The sequence below is a fragment of the Cnephaeus nilssonii genome (assembly GCF_951640355.1).
Source record: "Cnephaeus nilssonii genome assembly, chromosome: 2".
NCBI lineage: Eukaryota > Metazoa > Chordata > Mammalia > Chiroptera > Vespertilionidae > Cnephaeus > Cnephaeus nilssonii.
In genome coordinates, this window is record NC_137073.1 from 75367390 (window position 1) to 75393854 (window position 26465).

The 26465-nt window shown below is 38.0% G+C and overlaps 1 protein-coding gene across 2 annotated transcripts; it reads right to left on the reverse strand.

The window, feature by feature from the left end:
* Nucleotides 1–943: 943 nt before the first annotated feature.
* Nucleotides 944–25594, reverse strand: HMGCR (3-hydroxy-3-methylglutaryl-CoA reductase). 2 transcript variants are annotated; one of them, XM_079799538.1, is made up of 21 exons: nucleotides 25458–25594; nucleotides 23248–23325; nucleotides 20611–20798; nucleotides 19804–19915; nucleotides 19427–19514; nucleotides 18289–18373; nucleotides 16968–17073; nucleotides 11249–11355; nucleotides 11023–11139; nucleotides 10456–10616; nucleotides 10094–10341; nucleotides 9802–9980; nucleotides 8586–8780; nucleotides 7759–7917; nucleotides 7459–7616; nucleotides 6646–6751; nucleotides 4628–4798; nucleotides 4179–4319; nucleotides 3940–4098; nucleotides 3400–3554; nucleotides 944–3008 (listed from the first exon to the last, which is right to left on the reverse strand). In XM_079799538.1, exons 3-21 carry the CDS (start codon nucleotides 20773–20775, stop codon nucleotides 2954–2956), a joined length of 2667 nt encoding a protein of 888 aa, XP_079655664.1. In that variant the 5' UTR covers nucleotides 20776–20798; nucleotides 23248–23325; nucleotides 25458–25594; the 3' UTR covers nucleotides 944–2953. The 2 variants fall into 2 exon arrangements, with proteins under 2 accessions (XP_079655664.1, XP_079655665.1); XM_079799539.1 differs by lacking the exon at nucleotides 23248–23325 and having other exon boundaries at nucleotides 25458–25571.
* Between the last annotated feature and the right edge of the window lie 871 nt (nucleotides 25595–26465).

Below are 26465 nucleotides of genomic sequence, written 5' to 3' on the forward strand. Positions count from 1 at the left end.
TTACAACGTAATTGTAACATCATTTGCCATCTCCTGGTTTCCACTGTACAGGTTATCCGTTATCTTTGCTAACTGTGGAAAGTTGATTGTTAATAAATTAGTCTTGGCCAGCATAGTTAGGGAAGCATTAGTCTTGAAAAATGCTTTCTATAGCCAAGTTTCACCTTCTATATACAGTGGATTTGTATTGCTGTTTTACAGCTCTGCATCCTTATTTGAGCTCAGACCCTTGAACAATGTGAATGTTTCCTTTTGATTTCTCTATCCTAAGAGGAGGAAAAGTCCTGTCCTGCCACATGCACCTCACTGCTCATGAAATCACCTCCACAGAATAGGGGATGAAAATCCTTCACTGTTGCCTATCTAACTTGCTCCAATCTGGGAGGGGAAGCGGGGGGGGGGGGGGGGCGGGGGCTGACTCTACAAGTGATCACATGCCATCTGGAAAGAAAAATTCAAACTGATTTTCTATTATATGGGCTTTTGTTCTTAGAGGCTCACACATACCTTTTTACCTCTTAACTATAGCAGAAGTGTAGTCAATTGCAACTAAATGGGAATCAGTTTTTAAAGAGGCCAACTCTACTCTCCATTTCAGCTGAAAAAGCTTAAAAGCACACCTGCAATGGCTATTTGGTTTTGGCTGCCCAATCTTTATGCCCTCTTCCTCTCAACTAACCCTCACACCCCAATATCCAAAAGTAGTTGAGTTGCAATGATAAATCTCAACTAATCCAATTCTCTAAGTATAAGGAAGATTATTTTAATGTACATGCAACACCAGCCTGCCATTAATGCTGCAGAGTTGGAGAATACAATGGAGAACAATGAATGGTCATGACACCTAGCGTGAATTGGGTTATCACTCTGGCCAGACTTTGCAAGCTTCCAGGCCTCAGGCTGAGGGTTAATCCAAACAAAAAAGGTTACTGCTTACACAGTATTAACTTCCTTTTCATAATTTACTGGAACTGGAAAAAAGTATAACAAAATGTATACAATGTAGTAATTGTACAAAACATTAATTTAGCAAGACGATATTGGTTATAGTCACCAAAATGAAGACTCAGCATATTTTTCACTGCCACATCTATGAAAAGGTCCGATAATAAGTCACTGGCTGAAAGGTCGCAACAGAAACAATTTCAAGTTTACTGACAACTTTCACAACAACACTGCAGAGGCAATCATTCAGAGGCTCCGTGCTGCCATGGCATTGCTGGAATGTTTCTCAGAGTCCATCTTCTACATGAGCCATCGGTTCTCCAAGACCAACACTTGAAGCATTAGGTGTAATACAAAATAAAGAGTTCTTTATTACTCATACAAAACTTGTACATTAAAAAAATTAAGATCCCACAGCTCTGCTGACCCCCTGAGAAAGCTAAGAGCTTTTATGGGTCCATCCAAGAGCCCTGTATGAAGTCACCAACCTCCTGGCCACAGGAACACGGCACACTTTCCAGGGCCATTCACACGGCGCCTTCCCTTCACTGGCTCTGAAACCTGACTTCCCCTTGCATTAGGCTCCACAAGCAAGCCAGGGTTTCCTGGCAACATGAAAGAACACTATTGTCTCTGGCCTAAGCTTAGAGTGTTTTATCAGTATACAAGTTTTTATTTATTTATTGAACACTTTCAATAAATTCCTAGCATGAGGTTCTATTACAACATATGTAGATTTTATACAATTCTTTACAAGAAACTAGATTTTCAGCTAAATAAATTTGTCCTTTAAGAAATTAAAGTTGATGAACGAAATTGTATTTTTTCTTTCAAACCTATTTTCCACCCTCTGAGTTCTGAGAGGAGTCACAAGAGTTGTATGTTCTTGTTAAACAGTCATCTTTATCTAAGCAGCGATTTTTAACAGGTGTGCTGCAAGAATTTTTAAAACATGCAATACCTGACTACTTAGTCAGGGGCACTGACCTCTTTTCCCTTAGATTGTCAAATAAAATATTGACAATAGCCAATACAGCAATAGACGTCTTATGTGAACAAATCATAATTATACCTTTTTTTGGGTCAGATCCACAAGAGAAGTATTTTTTGGTGTGTCATGGAACTTTAGCAATTAGTTTATGTGTGCCACGAAATGAAAAAGGTTGAAAATCACTAGTCTAATCAAAATTAAGAGCTCTGGTATCTTTAATAAAGAGCACAAAATTCTGTTTCTTAAAGCCTTATGTTCAAAGATATGTTACAGCCAATCTAGAAATTTACATTTCCACAAGAGATCTCTCTGAGCAAATAGCCTGCAGAGATAAATGCAGTGATTTGTTTTCTTGATTGAGAACTACTTAGCACTGCTTAGCACATTATTCTGTAGTTGGGGAATAAGAGTAATTCTTCCCTTGAAGAAAGCAGATCATCTTCTGAAGAATCATGTTGGCTACCCCAAAAGAAATCAGACCAGCACCAAATGAAGTATTAGTTTACAAAAAATAAACTTAGCTCTTATTTCTTGAAGTTCTACAACCCAGGCTTAATAAATTAACTATGAAATCACGAGTTTTGTCAGCTACAGTATAATTTAAAAACCCATTTTCAACCCTTGGTGGTGGGGGGTTTGGGCAGGGCGGGCCAATCTCACTCTGATCACCATGAACTCTATGAATTTCATCAAAAGAAAACACTTGTTTCCAGCGTGTACTCTTTCAGAAGTGAGCTGCTGATTACCATCTGTGACGCTTTAAAGTATAATATCCATGTAGAGATCTTTCCAAAGAACACAGCATGTAAAGCACTGAACTGTCTTCAGAGCTGAGGAAGCTGCATGGAAAGGACCTCAGACCTTTCTGAAAGAGCCAAACACCAAGCAGCCGTCTCACTGATCACATCTATTCATCCTCAACAAGACACTGCATTGAGCTTTTTAATTCACAGATTTTATGTTAGTCCATTAGAACCCAACACCCGTATTTCAGTTCAGAACCGTCCGGCTATTTATTCAAGCGGCCTGCTTGGTGCAAGTTCCTTGGAGGTCTTGTAAATTTATCTTTGACCTATGGGAAAAAAGACAAAGAGATATACAAAATATCAAGAATGCAGAATTTTAAGTTAGAAATATTCTATCTGAATACTAGGTTTTTATTATTATTTATTTTGTTTATTTATTTTTTAATCCTCATCCAATAATATGTTTATTGATTTTAGAGAGGGGGGAGAGGGGGAGAGGGGGAGAGAGAGAGAAATGTCGTATTGGTTGCCTCCTGACCAGGGATTGAACCCGAATTTGGGAATGTGCCCTGACCGGGAATTGAACCCACGACCCTTCAGTGCACAGGACGATGCTCCAACTAACTGAGCCACACTAGCCAGGGCTGAATACTAGGTTTTTCTAATGATATTTTGAGTACAGAGAAAACATGTTAAATAATTATCTTTAAGTCTTACCTGTTGTGAATCATGTGACTTTTGACAAGATGTCCTGCTGCTAATGCTGCCATCAGTGATAATTCCCCAGCCATCACTGTACCACACACGATTCTGGCAAGCTGCCGGGCATTTTCCCCAGGATTGTCTTTGCATGCTCCTTGAACACCTAGCATCTGCAGTCAGAGAGAGAGAAACAGCAGGACTCACCCTTAACGTCATGGCAACAATTTCCTACTCAATCAACTAAATAAGGGCAACTACAGTGGCAGCAGAATTGAACTAGACTCCACTAAACTTCCAAGATTTACAATGTATACACCATAGTTAACATACAACCACAGCCTGGCTGGCAGTGTACTTACTCAGAGTACATGAACATCTATTTGCTTCTTAATCTACTTTCACTATTTACTAAGCATACACCTGAACATATACATACTTGGACTAGGCTGGTGGGAAACAAAAGAATGAAAAGACCAACTAAAATATAGAGGTGAGTCATGCAGTGTCAGGTAGAAACAGAATCTCAGTGAGAACCAGACTGAGGTCGCTTCATACCTGCAAACAGGCTTGCTGTGGGAGCAGATTGGTCCCACCACCCACAGTTCCTATTTCTATAGACGGCATGGTACAACTGATATACAAATCTTCATTTGTGGGACCACTTGCTTCCATTAAAGTAATACAGTTTGAACTACCAACATTCTGTGCTGCATCCTGGAAAATAAAAAAAGGAAAATTATAAACTTCTCTCACTGAGAACGAAAGAGAAAAGAAGTGGAGGCCGGAGCCCTCACCTGTCCACAGGCAATGTAGATGGCAGTGACAATGTTTGCCGCATGGGCATTGTACCCTCCGATGCTCCCGGCCATGGCGGAGCCCACCAGATTCTTATTAATATTGACATCAATCATAGCTTCTGTAGTAGTCTTTAACACCTAGAAAACAGAGTTGTGCACATTTTATATCTACCCCCAGAAGATTCAGGAGTGTGTTCCCCATATCTATCTTTCTGTACCTCCAGCAAACAAGCAAGTTTAGACATGGCCCCATTTAAGCCCTGGCCTCAATAAAAAGAGTACCAGCTCCTCTGAATGCCATGGACAGATGGGCAAGATATGATAAAATAGTCATCTTTAACGTAAAACATACCCCCATATATTAAACTTAGAATGTTACCATTCCTTTCTCTAATTTTTAATCCAATTAAAGATTAAACTTATAGACTCTTTATTCAATCACTCACTTCTCTGACAACCTTGGCTGGAATGACAGCTTCACAAACAACAGACTTTCCTCTTCCCTCTATCCAGTTTATAGCAGCAGGTTTCTTGTCAGTACAATAGTTACCACTGACTGCCAGGATCTGCATTTCAGGGAAATACTCATGGAGTTTCGCAAGTGCTTTCTCTGTACCCTATTAACAATAACAAAACAAACAAAGAAAAAATTACATTAAAGTGCACAGTTATTTATAGATCAGAGGCTTTATTTGTATCTGATACTAAGTACAGTAACTATAATAATCTTAATTTCTAATACAATACTATAAAGAAACTGAGCACAAAAGTAATTTCTCAATCAGGTATAGATTCCTAGGTTCTTTCTAGGTATGAAAATGAACTTCTTTGTAGTGATTGATAATTAGAATGTAGATGAGAATATTAAACAATACTCAATGAGAATATAATACTCATATTCATGTCACTGGGGAGGAAGTTACCCAACCCATTCCTTCTTATGGTTATTAAATTATTACCTAAAAGCCCAATTTACTAAACCTGGAAGGAGAGGTCAGACATTAAAGTAAATCTTGTTGTAAATGGAAAGTTGATGGGATTTATATTACTTGAAATATAAATAAGACTTCTAATGATTTCCAATTAAGTGAAATTAATTCAGTTAACTCACACCTCAATAACCTAAAACATACTTGTGGGCAATTAAAAAAATGGTTTTTAATTGTGGTAAAATATACATAACACAGAATTTACCACCTTAACTAATTTCAAGTTTACAGTTTAATAGTTTTAAGTATATCCAATTGTTGTACAACCAATCTCCAGAACTCTCTTTATCTTACAAAACTGAAACTCTGTACCCATTAAATAACTCCCATTCTCCTTTCTCCTCAGCCCTTGGCAATCACCATTCCACTTTCTATCTTTATGAATTTTACCAATCTACCTCCTACAAGGGAAGCATACAGTACTTATTTTTTGTAACCAGAGTATTTCAATTAGCAAGGGAACTTTACAGTTCATCCATACTTAGCATGTCAGAATTTCCTTTCTTTTTAGGGGTGAATAATATTGCATTGCATATACACACCACATTTAGTTTACCCATTCATCCATCAGTGGACACTTGGGCTGCTCTGACCCTTTGGCCATTGTGAATAATGCTGCTATAAACCAGGGTGTACAATTATCTCTTTGAGACCTTCCTTTGAATTATTTTGAATATATACCCAGAAGTGGAATTGCTAGAAAATAGTAATTATATTTTTAATTGTTTTAGGAACCTCTGTATACTGTTTATTGGCAATTTTTAAAGGGTATGCATTTAGTTACTATCCGTTCTCTTTCCAAATAGTCCTTATAAACAGGTAAACCAAAAAATAAATTTTACTAACTTAACTGACTTTAACATTTTACATTTGTGTCTGGTAAATAACAAATACCAGTAGAATAAAATGTAAGCCATACACAAGCTTCTTATAAGGAGATAATTAAAATAAATGGACTATATACATGAGATTGGCCTCTTAAACACAAGACTTAAAGTCTCCAGAAGAGGTCAACTTTCAAGGTTTATAGGACAAAGTTTTAAAGTGCTAACTCCTAGACTGCTCACGCCCTCTGAATAGACACAGAACGTGTATAATGCCAAATCTAAATTAAATGTATCAAATACAAACACCACCAATCAATAAATGTCTGATTTATATAATGAGTTACATGAATCAGTATTTACTTTTCAATAAAAATCAGTCAATCAGGACAACGGGGGTGGGGGCATGGGTGGGGAGGGGTGTGGGATGGGAATGGGGGGATGAGGACAAATATGTGATACCTTAATCAATAAAGAAATTAAAAAAAAATCAGTCAATCAACTAACTCTTTGAGTAAGCAGCACATGTACGTGGTATAATATTCAAAGTATAGGAGGGCATAAAATAGCGAGGCTGGTCCCACTTCTCTCTCTGAGTTCCCCTTTGCTGGGACACTCCTGCAAGTTCTGTTCTAGTCTACCCATGCTCACCTTCGAAATCATGTTCATCCCCATGGCATCACCTGACCTGGACTGGAAACGAATGTAAAGGTTACGCCCAGCCACACTCATATGAAGTTTCTGTAGACGTGCAAACCTGTCAACAAAAGAAGCAAGTATTTTTTTAAGAAGATGGAAGTTATCTTAAAATCTAGTTTTGTTGGTTCATTTTATTTGTAAGAGAAACCCCATGGAAATTACTTATTAATGCATTTTCTTCTTTAAACGTATTAGAATACTATATCAACTCTCTCATTCTTATATGCTGCAAGAAGGGAGGGCTATAGACAATCATTTCATCATAAACTTTAAAAGTCCAAACAAAAACAAGCATATAAGTTTGAACTATAGCAAGGTTATAATTTGTATCGTTTATGCTTCATTATAAATTTAATTTTCTGTATTCAAAGAAAACCTACTGTACTAATATTTATTTCTATCCTGCTTCCAAAATCATTTTCTCAGGCAATTTTGCCCTAGAGCAAGGCTCAGTCAAAGCTCTTCTAGGGCAAAATAACAGTCTGATCGAAGTGAGCATTATAAAATCAACACACAAACTTACCAGCTCACACTATAGTTTTCTAAGTTACCTCTATGGAGGTATTCATTTGGATTAACATTCTGCTCCTCTACCCCAAACCAAGCATTAATATTATTAATGTTGAATTAATTTAAGGTAGAGATTTTAGATCATTTTAAGCTGGCAATATGCTAACAATTATGTTTAGTGATCAAAGAAGATGGCACTGGTTCTGAAATAAATATAAATGCACACACACACACACACACACACACACACACAACCTGCTGGTGCTGTCGAACGCTTCCTTCATCACTGTGAACCCTTCAGGTGTCTCAAGCCAGGCCTTCACTTCTGCAGAGTCAGAAGCACGGGGAAGACGCACCACTGGGCCCCGCGTCATCCCATCTGCAAGGATTCGGCTGCTGGCACCCCCACCAAGCTATGCGGGGTTACAGAAGCACATATTAATTCTGAAACACTTCTGCTTATCCCAAAAGGTGTCCCCGGTTGTCCCCAATCTCCTCCCATCGCCTGGCCTAGAGTGTACCCTAAAACAGGCAAATATATAAATGCCAACTTACGCCTATTGCTCTGCAGCCTCTATTAGTGCTGGCCACAAGACAACCTTCTGTTGTTGCCATTGGAACCTGAAATTCTTTTCCATCCAAGCACAGAGGTCCCACCACTCCAACAGGGATGGGCATATATCCAATAACATTCTCACAACAAGCTCCCATCACCTAAAAGGTAAAGTTAGACACCAAGTGAAAATCAGTATTGCAAATATAACACTCTTGCCATTAATAACTTTCTTCACTTAACCCTTTAGTGTATTTTTCAACAAAATTTTAATTACTCTTTAAAAAGTCTTTAAGATACTAAAATATTTGAGTAATGACTATAAAACAGGAAGGATATTTTTAATTTCTATGTCCTATATCTAAAGCAGAATACAAAATTACAGTAAAATTACTTAAAAAGGAAAATATTGGGGACCCTTTCCCCCTCCCTACTTGGGAGTCCATTCTGTGGGACTCTTTCCCTCTCCCCATGTGGGAGTCTGTACTTGTTCTTCAATAAATCTCCACCTTTGCTATTAAAAAAAAAGGAAAATATTTTATAAAAACTATGTACATATAAAAGACCAGTCAAGAACAAAATTAGCCCTAGCCGGTTTGGTTCAGTGGATAGAGCGTCAGTCTGCGGACTGATGGGTTCCAGGTTCAATTCCGGTCAAGGGCACATGCCTGGGTTGTGGGCTTGATCCCCAGTAGGGGACTGCAAGAGGCAGCCAATCAATGATTCTCTCTCATCATTGATGTTTCTATCTCTCTTTCCCTCTCCCTTCCTCTCTGAAATCAATAAAGATAGATAAAGCAAACCTTCTCAAATCAAGAAAATAACATACCAAGGAGTAATTATAGTCCCTGTAAGGTAGATACTGGAGAGAAGAAGGCTCTGGAAGTTTTTTGGAAAGCAACTGTCGGCGAATAGATACACCTCGTTCATGGTTTTCCATCAGAGTTTCCAATTTGTAAGCTGGGATATGCTTAGCATTGACTAACTGGATGATCTCAGCATCACTAAGGAATTTTGCACCTTTCTAAAGAAATGAAAAAATAAAAACGGGAGGGAGTTGAGGGATAGTGATGACAAAAGACTTTGAAGAACTGCATTTCATATTATTCATACTAAATAAACCATTTAATACAAATAATACTCTCAATAGAACTAACACACAAGAAGGGAACCTAAAGGACTATGGAATTCTAAAGATGATAATTTAGGAACAAATAAGATTATCAAAATGAAAGAAAATTCTTCATAAAAATGTGACAATTAAACAAATATAAGACCAAAACAATAAATTTAGCAAGGAAGGTCCACAGGGAAAATATCCACAATTTAAAAATTCTGACACTTACCCTATAGGTTTTGCTAACCCTATATACAGGAGAAGACAGCTGAGATATTGGTATGCATATTACTAGGAATGAGGGAAAGGAAAGTGGTAAAGAAAACAAATATAACTCTATTCTCACTCATATGTGCATAAATTAATGAACCAGATGAAGCAGGTATGGCTAGAATATCCCACTAAAGCATGAGTGGACTCATATGGTCATGTGGGTGGGAACCATGTTAAAATCTCAGAAAGGAAAATAAAATTCCTCTTGATCAACAAGCTTACTTTAAAAACAAAAAGCTTTCTTCTATTTTTGAGGCTCATTTCTATGTTAAACCTTTTCTAGGTCTCACCACACATATGAGAGTACAATAGTTGCTCATCTCTACAATCAGCAGTAATAAAGTAGAAAGACCGCTGACTCTTAGGCCAGTAAATCTTGAACCCATGAACCCAGTTTTAACATTTCCTAGATGTATTACTTTGGGGAATACTTAAACCTCGTGGGGCCTCAGCTTGCTCATCTAAAAAATGGGGATAATTCCACTAATCTCACAGGTTATGGGCCATAAATAAGATCAATACCTGTAAACCATGCAATGATTGCCTAGAACTTAGTAGGTACTTAGTCGCTATAACTTACTTCCTTCCTTTACTAAAAAAAATCTCCTTTTCTTAAGGAAGATACCAAGCTTTGAATTTATTTTATTTTCCTCACCTCTGCATTCCCAAGTATCTGTAGACATTCTTCATTAGGCCGAGGCTCCTTAGGAAGTTCAATTTCAGGTTCCTGTGTCCTTAGTTCCGGTGAAGTATTGAGCAAGGAGGAATTACCAACCACAAATGTAGCTCTGTTTGAGGTGTCAGTTTCTGCCACTAAGGGTTTTATGACCTCAACTGTTCAAAAGATCAAAAGACATTTCACAATACCGAACTAAGTTTTAAAACTGACTCAACTTCTTGACAAATCAGCATTTTAAGAGTGGAAAATAAAGAGACTAAGAAATTACCTTTTCTTTCTTTGTTTATCCTTGTCTCCTCCTGCACCACATGGCATTTCTGGTTATTTCTGACCACTACAGGGTCACGTCTACAGCAATCATCTGCAACTTTCTTTTGGGTCACTACAGGAGATGTGATGGGGTTTTTCAATGAAAGTGTAGATTCTGTCTCTGCTTGTTCAAAGAAGATGTACTTGACAGCCAGAAGGAGAGCTAAACTTAGGGTAATAACTTGTTCAATATCCATGCTGATCATTCTAAATAAAAGAAAGCAAATTAAATTACTAAAAAATATAAAGGCATAACCTAAACTTACAGTAGCACAGAGTACCATGATTAATATACAACAAAGTAAGTCTCCGGTAACTTACTTAGAGAGATAAAACTGCCAGAGGGAAACACTTGGTTCAATTCTCTTGGACACATTTTCATCCAATCCTAAAGAAACCTTAGAATTTTCTGCCGTACTGTTTTGAGGAGAAGGATCAGCTATCCAGCGACTGTGAGCATGAACAAGAACCAAGCCTAGAGACTGAAATAAAGTTTTTAAAAAATTATGTATCTTCTACATATCAATAAAACCTAAGCTTCTCATCCTTAGCAACTGAATAAAAAGATATACTATCTTCCTTGGCCTCCCCATACAGGAACAAAAAGCCCCAAGCTTGCTACAGGACTAAAGTATTGGCCTCACTGAACTCCTGAACACATTCCAAAGAACAGGTTTTCAGTGAGAGATAAGTGGAGGAACTTGAAAAAATCTGTTTAGGGGAGAGACACTAAGAAAGACCAGGAGCCTCTAAGAAACGAGAAACAAGTTAAGAAAAGGGAAGAGGAAAATCAGTGAAATCCAAAAATTATAGGATAACAAAAGAAGAAGAATAAAACAAAACTGAAAAGCAGAAGATAGTGAAGGGAGAAGAAAGCTATGTAATTACCATAATCATCTTAACCCTCTGAGTCACGGGATTTGGTTTATTTTCTTCTTCTTCTAAAACTCGGGCAAAATGGCTCAGCTGCCAAATTGGACGACCCTCTCGGCTTTCCCGAGAAAGCTAAAAAGTAAATCAGTGTTACATTAGAAGGTATTAATTTCATTTAGGTGAAGTGATATAATGAAAAGTATTATTCGTCTATTAATGTCGTAGTAAGAACTGCAGTTACCTCTAAAACCAAGGAAACGCAAGCTGGAAAGAAAGTCATGAACACGAAGTAGTTGGCAAGAACTGACATGCAGCCAAAACAGCACATAATTTCAAGTTGACGTACCCCTGAAAAGAGAAAAGTTAAATGTACAATTAATGAAGTATGTGCATTTCTGATGCTGTATACATCACAAGGACTCTTCCCATAGTTAGACAAATATATGAAAACTAGAGGCCCGGTGCATGAAATTCATGTGGGGGGATGTGTGTGTGTATGTGTGTGTGTCCCCCACAGCCCAGCCTGCACCCTCTCAGATCTGGGACCCCTCGAAGGATATCTGACTGCCCATTTAGGCCCGATCTAAATGGACAGTCGGACATCCCTCTACAATCCAGGACTGCTGGCTCTCAACCACTCGCCTGCCTGCCGGCCTGCTTGCCCCCAACTGCCCCCACACTGGTCTTCTCTCCCCCAACTGCCCCCCTCTACCGGCCTGATTGCCCCCAAATCCCCGCCCCCCCCCACCGCCTGCTTGCCCCTAACTGCCCCCCTGCCAGCCTACTCACCCCCAACTGGCCCTCCCTGCCAGCCTGCTCGCCCCCAACTGCCCCCCCACCCCCGCTGGCCTGATCACCCCCAACTGCCCTCCCCTCCTGGCCTGATCGCCCCTAACCACCTCTGCCTCGGCCCCGCCACCATGGCTTTGTCTGGAAGGATGTCCAGAAGGTCTTCCGGTCTAATTAGCATATTACCCTTTTATTAGTATAGATTTGTATAGCTATAAATGTCTCCTGACTGGCTTCTCCAACTATAAATCTAATTACTTCTTTTGTCCACTTCTCTGACCTATTGTAACAAAACTCATGACCGAACTTTCCACTGCTTTCCATATAAGTTTCAAATGATTAATCCTTGGTTTCATGGCCTACTACTAGTTCCTGGCTGATCCTCATCATCTTTTTATGTACTTCTGCTTGAACAAAATCAGATATGTTTTCACCTAATCAAAAACATTTTTCTTGATTGTGGTGGTGGTTAAATTAGACCATATTTTTGTCAAAAACTCAGAAGCTTAACCAAAAAAATTTTAATGAAGGTACATTTAAAAAATTATTTTAAAAATATCCTCTTTGCAAAATAAAATTTGTTGAATGACAGATTAATAACTTGAACAAAATTGACCCTTCAGAAAGTTTTAAGAAATATTAGATTTTTAGAATAAGATGAGGAAGATTAAAAATGGCAGCAGAGTAGGAGGATGCTGCACAGACATGCTCCCAGAAACAAGTTGGAATTACAACTGAAATATGGAAAGGCTTCCTGAATAATAAATGGAAAACTCACAGGAGAGAACTCTGATACCCAAGGATGGAAGGTGGAGACCAAATAGAGACTGCTAGGAAGAGTAGAGGCGCGAAAGGGCTGGCTGGGCGCCCACAAACAGCAACTGAAGTTCCGAAGAAATATCTCAGCTGTGGGGGTGCCACTGAGAACTCTGGGATCTAATCCTGAAGCTGGGCTCCCCAGCAGAGAGCACCAAATCTGAGGGTATTCCCGAAGCTGTGAAAAGCAGTGGGGTGCTGTATGCCAGGGAGTGGTAGCTGAAAGTTCAGGCACCCTCTTAAAGGACCAACACACAAAAATTCCCTGTGGAGCCACCCACCTTGTGCTCTGGCAGAGGGAGGGTGAAGTGGACTGGAGCTGTGAGAACAGAACCCAGGGCTGGGGACTCAGGGGATAGAGCTCAGAAGGCAGACACCCCAAGTTTCCTAGGCTGAGTCATTCCCTCACGCAGCAGAGGACATCTTTCCCACATAGACACCTGCCTTGCCTGGGGGGAAGACAGTTGACACACCTTATTGGAAAATAACCTTGTCCTGAGGCTACTTAAGAGATTAAAATAACAATTTAGCCTCCAGGCAGAAGCAACTACCCCACCCTGTTGAAAAAACTCTCACCACACCTGAGGACGATTGCCTGGGGACAATTCAAGTCATTAAGTCTGTAGACAGAGGCGGTCTCTGGAGCCTTTGAGTCTTAGCCTGATCCAATTAGTCAGAAACAACCTTTAACACTGTCCTGCACTAGAGACTGAGAGGTATAGAGGATCTACCTAAAACAGTCACAAACCCAAGCAGACAACCAAAATGAGGAAACAAAGAAACAACCTCCAAATGAAAGAACTAGCGAACTCTCCAGAAGAGATAAATGAAGCAGAGATAAGAAATTTATCTGAAACAGAGTTCAGAGTAATGATGTTAAAAATGCTCAACAAAGAGATCAACTGAAGAACTTGTATACATGCATATAAGCATAACCAATGGACACAAGACACTGGTGGGGGGGTGAGGTGAGGGCATATGCCGGGGGGGCGCTAGGGGAGACCGGGGGAAGGTCAATGGGGGGAAAAAAGGAGACATATGTACTACTATTTGTAATACTTTAAACAATAAAATAAAATTAAAAAAAAATGCTCAACAGATAGCAGCACAATTCACCATAGCTAAGATTTGGAAACAGCCTAAGTGCCCATCAGCAGATGAGTGGATTAAAAACTGTGGTCCATCTACATAATGGAATACTATGCTGCGGTAAAAAAGAAGGAATTCTTATCATTCGAAACAGCATGGATGGAACTGGAGAGCATTATGCTAAGTGAAATAAGCCAGTCAGAGAAAGATAAATATCACATGGTCTCATTCATTTATGGAATATAATGAGCAACATAAATTGATGAACAAAAACAGATCCAGAGACAGAGAAGCATGGATCAGACCGTCAAACCTCAGAGAGAAGGTAGGGGAGGGTGGGGTAAGGGGGAGGGATCAACCAAAGGACTTGTATGCATGCATATAAGCCTAACCAATGGACACAGACAACAGGGGGGTGAGGTCATGAGTGGGGGGTTGGAAGTACGTAATGGGGGGATAAGGACACATATGTAATACCTTAATAAAAAAACAAAAACAAAAAAAAATGCTCAACAGTATGAAAAAAGATATAGTAACTATGAAAAAAGAACAGTCTGAGATAAAGAATGACATAACACAAATAAAGAACACACGGGAAGAAATACACGGCAGATTAGGGGAAGCTGAGGATCAAATCAGTGAGTTAGAAGACAGAGTTGAAAATATCACTCAATTAGAGACCCAAAAAGAAAAACCAATGAAAAAACCGGAGGACAGCTTAAGGGAGCTGTAGGACAATGTGAAACGTAACAATAGTAGAATAGCAGGTCTGCCAGAAAAGGCAGAAAGGGAGAAAGGAACAGAGAAGGTATTTGAAGAAATAATGGTAGAAAACTTCCCTAACCTGGTAAAGGAAAAAGTCACACAAGTTCAGGAGGCACAGAGAACCCCAAACAAGAAGAACCCAAACAGACCCACACCCAGACACATCATAATTAAAATGCCAAAAATTAAAGACAGAGAGAATCTTAAAGGCTGCAAGAGAAAAGAAAACTGTTACCTACAAAGGAATTTCCATAAGTCCGACACCTGACTTCTCATCAGAAACTCTACAGGCCAGAAGGGAATGGCATGAAGTACTCAAGGTAAAGGAAAGCAAGGATATGAAACCAAGATTACTATATCCAGCAAGGCTATCATTCAAAATAGACGGTCAAATAAAGAGCTTCCTAGACAAAAAAAAAAGGCTAAAGGAGTTCATCACCACCAAACCAGCATTACAAGAAATGCTAAAGGGATTGCTATAAGGGATTGCTAAGAAGAAACAGAGAGAGAAACCTAGCCATACAGAATTAAAATGGCTATAAATAACTACCTCTCAATAATAACCCTAAATGTAAATGGATTAAATGCTCCAATCACAAGGTGTAGGGTAGCTGAACAGATATAAAAACCTGACCCAACTATATGCTGTCTACAGAGACCCACCTCAAAACAAAGGACACACACAGGATGAGAGTGAAGGGATGGAAAAAATTTTCCATGTAAATGGAAAAGAAAAATAAAGCTGGAGTAGCAATACTCATATCCAACAAAATAGACTTTAAAAGCATCATGCTAAGCAAAATAACCCAGTTGGAGAAAGATAAATATCATATGATCTCACTCATTTGTGGAATATAATGAACAATATAAACTGATGAACAAAAATAGAGCCAGAGGGAAAAAAAAATATTCTAGAATATAACAGAATCCTGTTATTTGCAGATTTTTAATATTTCCTACAACTTTTGTGATATCATACTATGTTAGTACAGTTTTGGCAATATTATTATATTTAAAATCCTTTTATTCTTGAAATATTAATGTTTATTGCATGAAATATTATATGCAAGATCATTTTTCTTGAATAATTGGTGTTTACTGCATGTAACATATTTAAAATTGTTTTTCTTGAGATATTAATGTTTATTGCATATAACATTATTATATTTAAGTTAGTTTTTCTTGAAATATCAAGGTTTATTGCATGTAACAATATTTAAAATCATTTTTCTTAAAATAAAAAAACTAAAAAATAAAAAAGGAAATATTATATTTTTACTGAGTGAAGAGACCTCAACTAATAACAACAACTAACTATTCTCAAAACTTAATTTGCCCTGGCTGGTGTGGCTCGATGGTTGGAGCCTCAGACTATGCACCGAAGGGTCAGGGGGTCAATTCCTGGTCAAGGGCTGGTAACTGGGTTTCTCCCTAGCTCCGGTCGGGTTGTGAGGCAACAGATGGATGTGTCTCTCTTACATCAATGTCTCTCTCTCTCTTTCTCCCCCCTCCCCACACTCCCCACCCTGAAAAGCAATGGAAAAAAATATCCCTAGGTGAGGATTAACAAAAAAAGAACTTAGATAACTTATTTCTGAAAGAATGAAGCCCCTTAATAAGGGCACTAAGTTATTAGGAAATATATGATAACAGAAGTTAACTACATGTGGCCTACATGAAAAAATTATTCAATGATTTAGAAAACCTCCACAACAGCATGATATATTCATTCTGGCAAAATTCCAAGCCAGGCCATAATTTTTGTCCTTTATAACAGAGTCCTGTGTTTGATATTTAACATCTAATTCTCTCCTCTCCAACTGAGATATACTACATACTGTCTGACTAAATCTTCTTACCATCCTATTAGGGGACTCTGACTTACCTCTATCCAACTCCTGACTTAAAAAAATATTTTTAATTTATTGATTGATTTTAGAGAGAAATGAAAGGAGAAAGAAACATCAATTTGTTGTTCCACTTGTTTATATATTCATTGGTTGCTTCTTATATGTGCCCTGACTGGAGATCAAACCCATAACACCTTGGCGTATCAGGAAGACGATCTAACCAACGGAGCTACCTGGCCAGGGCCGACAACTCCTGACTCTTGTACTATCTCTACAAGACAATAAAACATAAGGAACCAAGTCACTAATTTAGTATAAGCTACAGCAGGGTCTGGAAGGTGCTTTCCAGAAAAGCCTTCCAATACAAACAAAACAAAGAACAAAAGCACCACAGACAAAGTCATCGAAAGGAAGGTGCATTGAAATAGATGGCAAGAGTAAAAAATAAATCAGTAACCTGCTGCTAAGTTTATATTAAAACTAACAGAGAGGTCAAATATACCCACATATTCATACAATCAAAAATTTTTAAGAGTGATATCAGACTTTTAAAAGTCAGGATTTAAGAATAACCCAATGCAATCTAAGATGTTCTTTTTTTCCTCTTTATTAAAAACTTATTTTGAACTATATTAAAAATTTCTTACAAACCTGACATGGTACCAACTCCAATCACAAGACATTCTACAAGAGCATCAAGGGTGAAAGTGGGGCCTAAAATTGCCATTCCACGAGCAATATTTTCCCTTACTTCATCCTACAACAAAGACCAAACATATCAATGAGGATAAGACCCAAAATAACTTTAAAAAAATGTTACAGAGCATGCTAAGGTTTCCACTGAAATATAACTTATTTGCAAAGAATAAAATATATAATATGATACAACTAATAGGCATTGTAAATGCAAAGTACACTAATAATACAGTGGACTAAAAACAAACAAAAAACATATAGTACCCTGCTTTCCCTTTCCACTGAACAAGATATTTCTAGTAAAGTTTCCTGAGAAGCGGTGCATTAATCCTGCCATTAAAATCTCACATAATTAAATTTTATAATATTTTATATTTTGGCTACCATTGACAGAAGTTCTTAGTTGCAAAATTTTGGAGACCATGTTAGTATTATAAAACCTAAATCATATCCTTGCTCAAATGATCATAACTATTCCTCAAATTACAAAATCAAGGCAGAAATACATGCTTTTTTTTTAGTACATGCTATTTTATACTCAGATACTCTAATGAAAGATTGTTAAAATGTTAGATTCGTTAAAGTGACTAATGAACACCAAGAGAAAACTTTAGGTAGGAAATAATGCTAGTTTTCAAAACGTTTAGAAATAAGCCCTAACTGGTTTGGCTCAGTGGATAGAGAATCGGCCTGAGGACTGAAGAGTCCCAGGTTTGATTCCGATCAAGGGCATGTACCTCAGTTATGGGCACATCCCCAGTAGGGGGTGTGCAGGAGGCAGTTGATGTTTCTCTCTCATTGATGTTTCTAACTCTCTATTTCTCTCCCTTCCTCTCTGTAAAAAAATCAATAAAATATATATATTTTTAAAAAGGTTTAGAAATAAATCTACTCTGAGACTCTCTTCCATAGTCCTATCCTGTGTTTTATTAGGTAGGTACTCTTACTTATCCAAAAGTCCAAAATATAACTTTAATTTCTGAAACCTTCAAAAAGGAAAATGGGGACGATTCCAAATTCCAGAAGCTATGGAATTATAATTGAGTTGTTAGATAAAAGAGACCATTCTTAGGGCACTTAAGAAGACCAGTCTTAAGACTTGATAATTAAACTTACAATTGTAGATAATTTCTAAATCTTGAACTATGAAGAAACTCTATTAATCCTTCCACTGTTAATTAACAATCCACTGTTTAATGTAAAATCCCTCCTATTAATGTAAACAAACTAAAAAAAGGAATACTATTAACATTTGTGTCTTATAAATAATACTTACCTGTGAGTTGGAACTGAGAGCAAACTTTGCTAGTGCACTTGCTCTGGAAAGGTCAATCAAAAGTAGGAAAAAGGGCAAAGCTTCACTGGAAAAAACAAACCCAGATAATGAGGTACATTTAACAGAGGAAAAAATATGGCTTAAAAAATTCTTTCTAAAACAAAACTTTTCCCCCCTTACATTGTATGATCCCATGTGTACTTTTTTTGCAAAACAAAAAGTATATACCCTATACTCCCTTTGACAAAACTAAACATTTTAGTTATTCAAAACATTTGTTAAAAGTGCAAATATATTTATACAGAAATACCTTTTGCTAATTTTATACCAAATATCATCCTTAGTAAACAATGTCGTCTTGATTTAGCATGGGGAAAAAAAAGAATATAATTTTCTTTCATTTATCATTACTTGTGGGAGGATAAACTAAACCTTACTGGAGAGTAAATTTGCAAAAGATAGCACTCAAAAGTACTTAAAACTTACACAGCCACTATCGAATTCCTAAGAATGTATCCTAAGAAAATGACCATGAATATAAACAAAAATTTAGCTTCAAAGACATTCAACAGTGTTTTTATTAATTAAAAAAAATTAAATAACCTAACAATCCAGCCATACAGGGATAAGTAAATAAACTGCAATGTATTTATACAGAGGAATACTAGAGAGACACTACAAATGATTTAGTTTAGTATTAAGAACATGCAAAGATGTTGATGAACTATTTAGTAGGCATTAAGTTATAAAGCAGTATATATAGTACTAGAGGCCTGATGCACGAAATTCGCGCAAGGGGCTTGGCCCTCGCAGCCACGGTGGCTTGCCTAGGTCCTCGCAGTCCTGGCTTCGTTGGGAAGGTCATTTGGCTGTTGGTCTAATTAGCATATTACGCTTTTATTATTATAGATGATCTCAGAAGTTTTCTTTAAGTATTAAAAAAAGTGGCAAAGGATATATACCAAAATGTTAACAAGTTTTAAAAATAGCTAAAAGACTGCATGTAAACTTTCCTTGTATTTTCTAAAACTTCTGAAAATTTATATATTACAACTTTAGAAGTTCTTACTATATTTTGAAAAAATATGAAACATATAAAATATTTTCAAAAAAGTATATTTATGCTTTAAATACTTACTTCAAGCCTGTCAATTCTTTATCTAAGAAATGAATGACAACTGTACTGAATACAAAACTTGAGAAAATTGTGAAGAGGCCAGCAATACCTAAAATGACAAAATTCAAAAAACTGAAAAACTTCATCTTTTATTACACACAAGAAAAATATACAGACTTATCAATATTCTGAATTATTATTTTTCTCCAGATTGTTAAGGTCTTAAATACTAGAATGTCTAACTCCCAATAAAAAGAAAGTAAACTATTAAATACATGCAGCACACATTAAGCAATACACACATTTCCATACACATGATTTGAACAATCAGGTGTATTTCCACAGCAAGTAAAAAAATCTGATGGCACACAAAGAAGTTAAATGTATAAAATAATTACCCAAAATATATTTTGATCCAAGTTGACGTAAATTCTGAAACTGGAAGTAAATATACAGGATTGCTATGCATCGTGTTATTGTCAGAATTATAATGTCACTGCTCAGAACATCCTATTGGGAGAGACAAAAAAAAAAACCATAATAGCTATAGCTTTTAAAATAAGCAATCAAAAATAAGAACTTTTATTTTGTATGCATCATTCATTTACATATTATCATAAAATATCATTTGTTTACATATTATGATAATATAAGTATAGGCACAGTACAAGTCAAATAAAAATATTAAATATACAAATCAAAAATTAAATCTGCCCCAACTGGTTTGGCTCAGTGGATAGAGCGTAGACCTGCAGACAGAAGGGTCCCAGGCTGTGGGCTGGATCCCCAGTAGGAGGCATGCAGGAGGCAGCCAATCAATGATTCTCTTTCATCATTGTTTCTATCTTTCTCCCTCTCCTTTCCTCTCTGAAATCAATAAAAATATATATTTTTAAATTAAATCCAATTTTTAAATAGCAACCTACGGTTAAAGCCAAACACTCACCGTTAGTCAGTTATAAAAGCTATATTTCTCAAGTTGAGTCAATTACACTCATTTGTGTAGAGAAAGGCAAAAGAAGAGTGTTTCTAGTACATTTTCATACTACAGAAGTAAAGGTGAAGTTCATTTGAGGTGAAGTTCATAAATACTAAGATATTTTACTTGACTTTTTTGATTCTATGGTCTCTAAAAGAAGATAAGATACTCTTTAGAAGTTGAAAGTGTAATTTTCTTGAGCCAATACTGAATTAATTTCACAAACCTCTTCAAACTTTGGACACTCATAATTCCAACCACAGATCTTATCGTTGCCGGTAAACATGTTCATGGACATCATACAGATGGTCAGTGTCACTGTCCCCACTATGACTTCCCAGGGATGGGAGGCCACAAAGAGGCCATGCATTCGGAAAAGTCTTGACAACATTGTAGCTACAGAATACTTGGATCCTGAAAGGAATAGCAAGTATGAATAATTAGTATACAGCTGACTGTATATTTAGGAAAAAAATGTTATCAACCCTGCTATTGTATGCACAGTATCTTGTACATATGAATAACACTATTTGATAGTGCTCCTTATAATTTTGGAAAATAGTTATAAAAATCAAAATAGATGACTGATATTACTTCTTTACTCGCAACACTTATATCCTCTATTATTCACTAGCTCCCAACTTAAGAACAGCTATTTCTTACAACTGTATGAATTCAGGCATTTAAGATAAAAACAAATAAATATCTCAGACCTTGATATTATCTGAGCCAAGGAGGAGAGCAATAAAGCAGAAAACAAAAGTGAGAAACAACTATTCATATTTATTTTCTAATTACCCTGATGTAAAATGCATGTAAGCATACTCTTCATTCTCTCTCCACATTCTGGTTATGCAAAAGGTAAAAATACTAAAGAATCTACTCCTTGAGTGTCCAGTAAATGACCTTAGTTTAAAACCCCTCAAGGAAGGGGCCATTACACTTTAACATTCCATCCAACATATAGCATAATGTCACTAGCCAAATGATATTTAGCTTCCTAATGTTGTCATTACCAGAGAAAAGTCTTTTCCCAAACCAAACTTTTATAGCTAATCAAAATGCTACATTACTGAAAGAAGAGGATGGCCAACCAAAGTATGTGTCTATATCATTCAAAAATTCCCCACAGAACATATGGGTAATTTTGATCTACCCCTACCATGACTAACCTTCCCTATGTTTGCTGGCTAAATAATAACAATTTAGATATTCTGATTTTAAAAAAAAACAAAACCTAACAGTCATTGAACTCTAATATAGGAACTTGCAAGTCTTAATTCTTACTCTAAAATTAATGCTATGATACAGAATATTAACTACTCATAAAAATCCATTAAAATTAAGATGTAAAATACAAGCTGATTGACACTAGCAAAAATTCAAATGAATCTCACACTTATGGTGATAACTAAGAAAATGATTCATTCATTGAAGACAGAAAATAAAAAGGCAAAAAATTAAGGTAAAGAAAGCATTTGTATATATTAAGGGACCAAATCTATCTAAAGAAAGCAAAGCAAACATCTCTCACTGCATTCCTCTATATTCTTTACATAGCAACCATACGTTTTCAAAGTACAAGTCACTGGATCAATTAAATTATGAAATCAATTTTGAGTCAGAAAAAATTTTTTTTTAAATAAAATAAAATAGAAAAAAATAGCTGTGGGTAAGAAATATAGTATGGGTAGGCATTACTACTTGAAACTTTCTGTTTCATGAAATTATACATACATGACTATGTGTACTGGCTTCTAACATTACATGTATTTTGTACTGTGGGTCTCCATTTTAAAAAGCTGGCAGTCACTAAGATATATAAATGTGTCATGCATCTGCCCGTGTTTATTCATGTTTTTCAACCTTCTCCCCTGTCTTAACTCATTTTCTCCTTAGCACATGTACTCATATATAGCAGTTGCTCAACAAATATCTGCTTAATTAAAAATAAATTCTTACACTACAGTACCATATATTTTATTGACACATCTTGAAACAGACATAAAGATTAATTTTTTTAAGTCACCAAGATCTGAATATAATCCCCCACCATTCTTGGCCCCCAGTCAAAGGCTGAATGCAGAGTATTCAGGGAATATATTACAGGGAGATGAGTGGGGAATGAGGCTACATTTTATATACTATTGTGGAAAATGAACAATAGCATAAATACTTTCTATTAAATTAGCAGGGAACTGGCCTTAAAGTATTGGAGATTATTAAGCATATCTTAGATTTAAACCCTACTTTATTACAACCACAAGTCTCACAAGAGACTTAGTTTTTCATGATGGTCTTCTATCACATAACTTCTTATATTAAAAAACAAAACAAAAACACACCTGCAAACCAATCTAAAAAATCAAGGGGAGTCAAAACTAGGTTAAAATGATTTATAACACTTCCTCTCCCAAAACCCTCCAATTTAGGTAAATCCCTATCAAGTCAACATATCCTTCACTATTAAAAAGTTAATTTAGTTGAATTAAAATCTGAGTTACTAGCAGGAAGGCACCCCAATTTGATCACAAATCAGTTTAGCATTATTAACCTGTAATTATATATTCAGCACATTATATTTTCCCTCAAAAAGATTTCATGGTAGCACTGTCAATTCTGTGACATTTCTTTCCTGGGTGTAAAGTCATCTTTGCAACATTCAGGAAAAGAATTACACATGATCCCTTAAACCATACCCAACACAAAGAACCTGACCTATTTGGAAATACAAACTGAGTAATGGAATACACAAAGGTGTGTCAAAAGTAACCATAACTGTAAACTCATTTCTCATGAGCACCCTCCCCATTTCTCTGTGATTATGCAAAGCATTTAAATGCCATGGAATCCAATCTTCCACCTTCATCAGCAGTTGCAAGTGGCACCAGCAGGCTACAGGTCGGTTCATGCAAATTCAATAGGCAGTATTTATGCCATGCTGCAATAAAAATAAAATTTACTTTAAAAATCAAGTTAAAAAGGCAATGTATGCCTTGCTTATTCGGACTGAAGTGTGATACAAACATTTCACAAGGTTTTTCAAAAGCATGGATAACTTAAATTCAATGGAATCCCCCAGCTCTACTCCAGTATGCTACAGAAACCACCTACCATGGCCAATTGCAGAAAAGGATGCTTTGACATCCTGCCCTAATTCCTTCCTCCCCCTCAGCACTCCACCTGTGCTACACATTCCAGTATTTGATTATACTAGCTTACACTGCTCTCAAATTAATTGCTGTGTATGTTGTTTCTTTGAAGGTAAGTACTTTGTCTTATTCTCAGACATTTTTAGTTCCAACAGGATCTAGCATTCAACCTAGTATCCTAGGGAAAAAAATAATTTTCTGCACTGGAAATCAGGAAGCATGGATTCTACACTCAATTCTAGTATATGCTACCGGCTTGTAAGTCACATCTCTTTTTTTATTCACTTATAAAGCTAGAGCTCCACAGTTTTGACAAAGTATTAAGTGAAACTATATGAAACTGTTATTTTTGTAGGTAAAAAAGTCAAATTTCAAATATCAGCAATTTCATATGGATCAACCTAAAAGGATATTGATATGCAGGGTGGGGCAAAGGTAGATTTACAGTTGAGAATATGTGAAACAGAGCTTATTCTTATATTTTTATTAATTATTGTGTTATTTTTCCATACGAACAACAATAAACCTACTTTTGTCCCATCCTGTATATCTGATTATCCATGGACTATAAACTGGATCATACAATAAAAAGAGCACAAACATCCAAACACACACTTTATCTTGAAATGCTCGTGCCACACGCGAATTTTCATGTTAATGGTGTAATCTTTGCACACTTTTTTTTAAACCTTCATGTTACTAGTTCCCATTTTCCCTCACTGGCAAGTTTATCATAAATTTTGGAAAGACATTACAACCAAGCAGGTCCTTGAAATCCAATCTATTCATCCCCAGTGTACACTCCAGGCCTTTGCTAGATCACCTCTAAATCATAAAATGTCTTTCATTGCATGGAGTGAAAAATAAATTCACGAGCCAACAAAAATTACATTTTCTACATCGTGAGATGCTCACATTATGCACGACTATTTAGCATGGCCTGGAAACAATGTTTCCTATAACTTTTCAGCACCAAATCTAAGCAAGCATGTCCTCAAGCCCTGGAATATTTCAATACACCATATAAGATGGGAGTACACATCAACCTTCTCCTACCGCAGAAATTGGACGGTTCGATATTTGAACCTCCAAGGTGGGTTTTTCCTAACGAAAGCCAAATAATTCCGCAAAACCTAAAGGTTTGGACTAAAGGACATCGGCAATAAGGAGTCTACGCCCCTTACAAAAAAAATAAAAATAAGAAAAAAAGAAGAATCCTTTAAGTCCTTGGGTGACTCCTTACATTGGGTTCCGCATCTTCAACCCGGTTCTCCTGGCAATAACCGAGCACATCTATGCAGACCCACCGTTTTTTCACGGCCCTGGGTGAGTGAGTGGCATCATTTACGGAGATCAGCCACATCCCTTAGGAAGGTGCTGACGAACAGCACCGCCTGGGCGTGGACGCCGGCACCGGATGGACCTTCTAGCGCTCACTCGGCGAGCTGCGGGCCGGGCCGTCCCCCAACCACCGCCCCCCCCCCCACACACACACACATTTCTCGAATCGAGGGGCCTTTAAGGTCACCCGCCTAGCACGCTTTCAGCTCAATGATCGAGACAGCGCAGCCAGCACCGCCTAGATCGAGCAGGGCCGGCAATCGCTGGTCCGCGCCGCCGTCCGCCGCCCTTCGCTCAGGCCCAGCCTGGCTCCCGGGCTCCCCCGGCATAGGTGTCGGGGCCGCCATCGGCCGCGCCTCAAGGACACCTAATCGAAGTCCGCGAGGGACAGGGCTGCCCACCCCGCAAAGCCACCCCCGCAGCGTCGTCTGGTCCGCAGGAGATGCCGCCTGCCCCTTCCCAAGGCCCAGCGGAGCTCGAAAACTGCCACCAACAAGACCCGAAAGCCACCCCCCCCAGCCGCTGCTCCCCCGCTCCCCGCCGTCCCGATTCCCCTTCGCGGCCACCGCCGCCGCCTCACCTCCTGATCTCACTAGAGGTCACCGAACCCCGCGGCCGGCGCTCCGCCTGCCTCCAGTCAACGGAGACGGGGAGCGGAAGGAACCTTCAGCTTACGCACGCTCGGAGCCAGCCGAGCCTGCGACCAATGAGAAAGGATCGTCCGATCGTCTGGCCAATCGTCGGGGGGCTGCTCGGCCTGGTGGCGCTGCGTCACGAACGGTCGCCTTAACAACCGCCCACAGCTCTCATCCTTGGTGAGAACGGGCACCGCACCATCTCTCACCACGGCTCGGCCAACCAATAGCGAGTCGAGTTCCAGCACGGGGGCTTGCCCATTGGTCGAAGGGCCATGGGGGCGCAAACCTCGAAGCTGCCTTGGCGAAGACGGGTGGAGTGAGTATTCTGCGACCCTGGAGCTGACCTGTGTCACCCTGGCCATGAGAGCACTGTGAGAAGCGGAGTGTGAAGCTAGATGCAAGCCAGGCTGAGGATATAAAGCTCAATGACTTAGAGGAGAGAGATGGAGGGAAGTGGAGGTGGCCCTGAAAAAGGGAATATAAAAAGGGGAAGATGGCAGCGAGGTGCAACCAAACCTCATGCTGACTAATGTCCTAAACCAACACCTGACTGTGTCTTGCCCATTAATGTAAATGACTCCAGTCACTGACTGGTCTCTCAGACTCTCTCTCTCTCCTCTCCCCCCCACCCCATCCTTTCCTTTTTCTAAAATTAAAAACAAAACATAAAACCAGACAATTAGAGTTTCTTTATTGCTTGCTTTTAAACTTATATGCTTATTGGAGTTCTCAATTCAGCAAACTTTAGGAATAAAAGTTTCCAAATCTTGGTCTAAAACCTTTGTGGAAACAGCTTCATAATCTTTGTTTGAATTTATATTCGTAAACATTTGTATAATCTGTAACTAATTCTGAGACATCTGGCCCTTTAGACTTCTAGGAACATTACAAGTATGACAAAGTTTCTAGGCTCTTAGTACTTACAGATCTTTCTCTCTCTCTTTTTTTTT

Coding starts and splice junctions, on each gene's coding strand:
- HMGCR (XM_079799538.1), bottom strand. CDS start 20,775: ATGTTGTCAAGACTTTTCCGAATGCATGGCCTCTTTGTGGCCTCCCAT. Junction 17,074..18,288: donor CTCTCAGTTCCAACTCACAG/GTAAGTATTATT, acceptor TCTTTGTTGTAG/GATGAAGTAAGGGAAAATAT. Junction 4,320..4,627: donor CAGCCAAGGTTGTCAGAGAA/GTGAGTGATTGA, acceptor TCTGTTTTCTAG/GTGTTAAAGACTACTACAGA.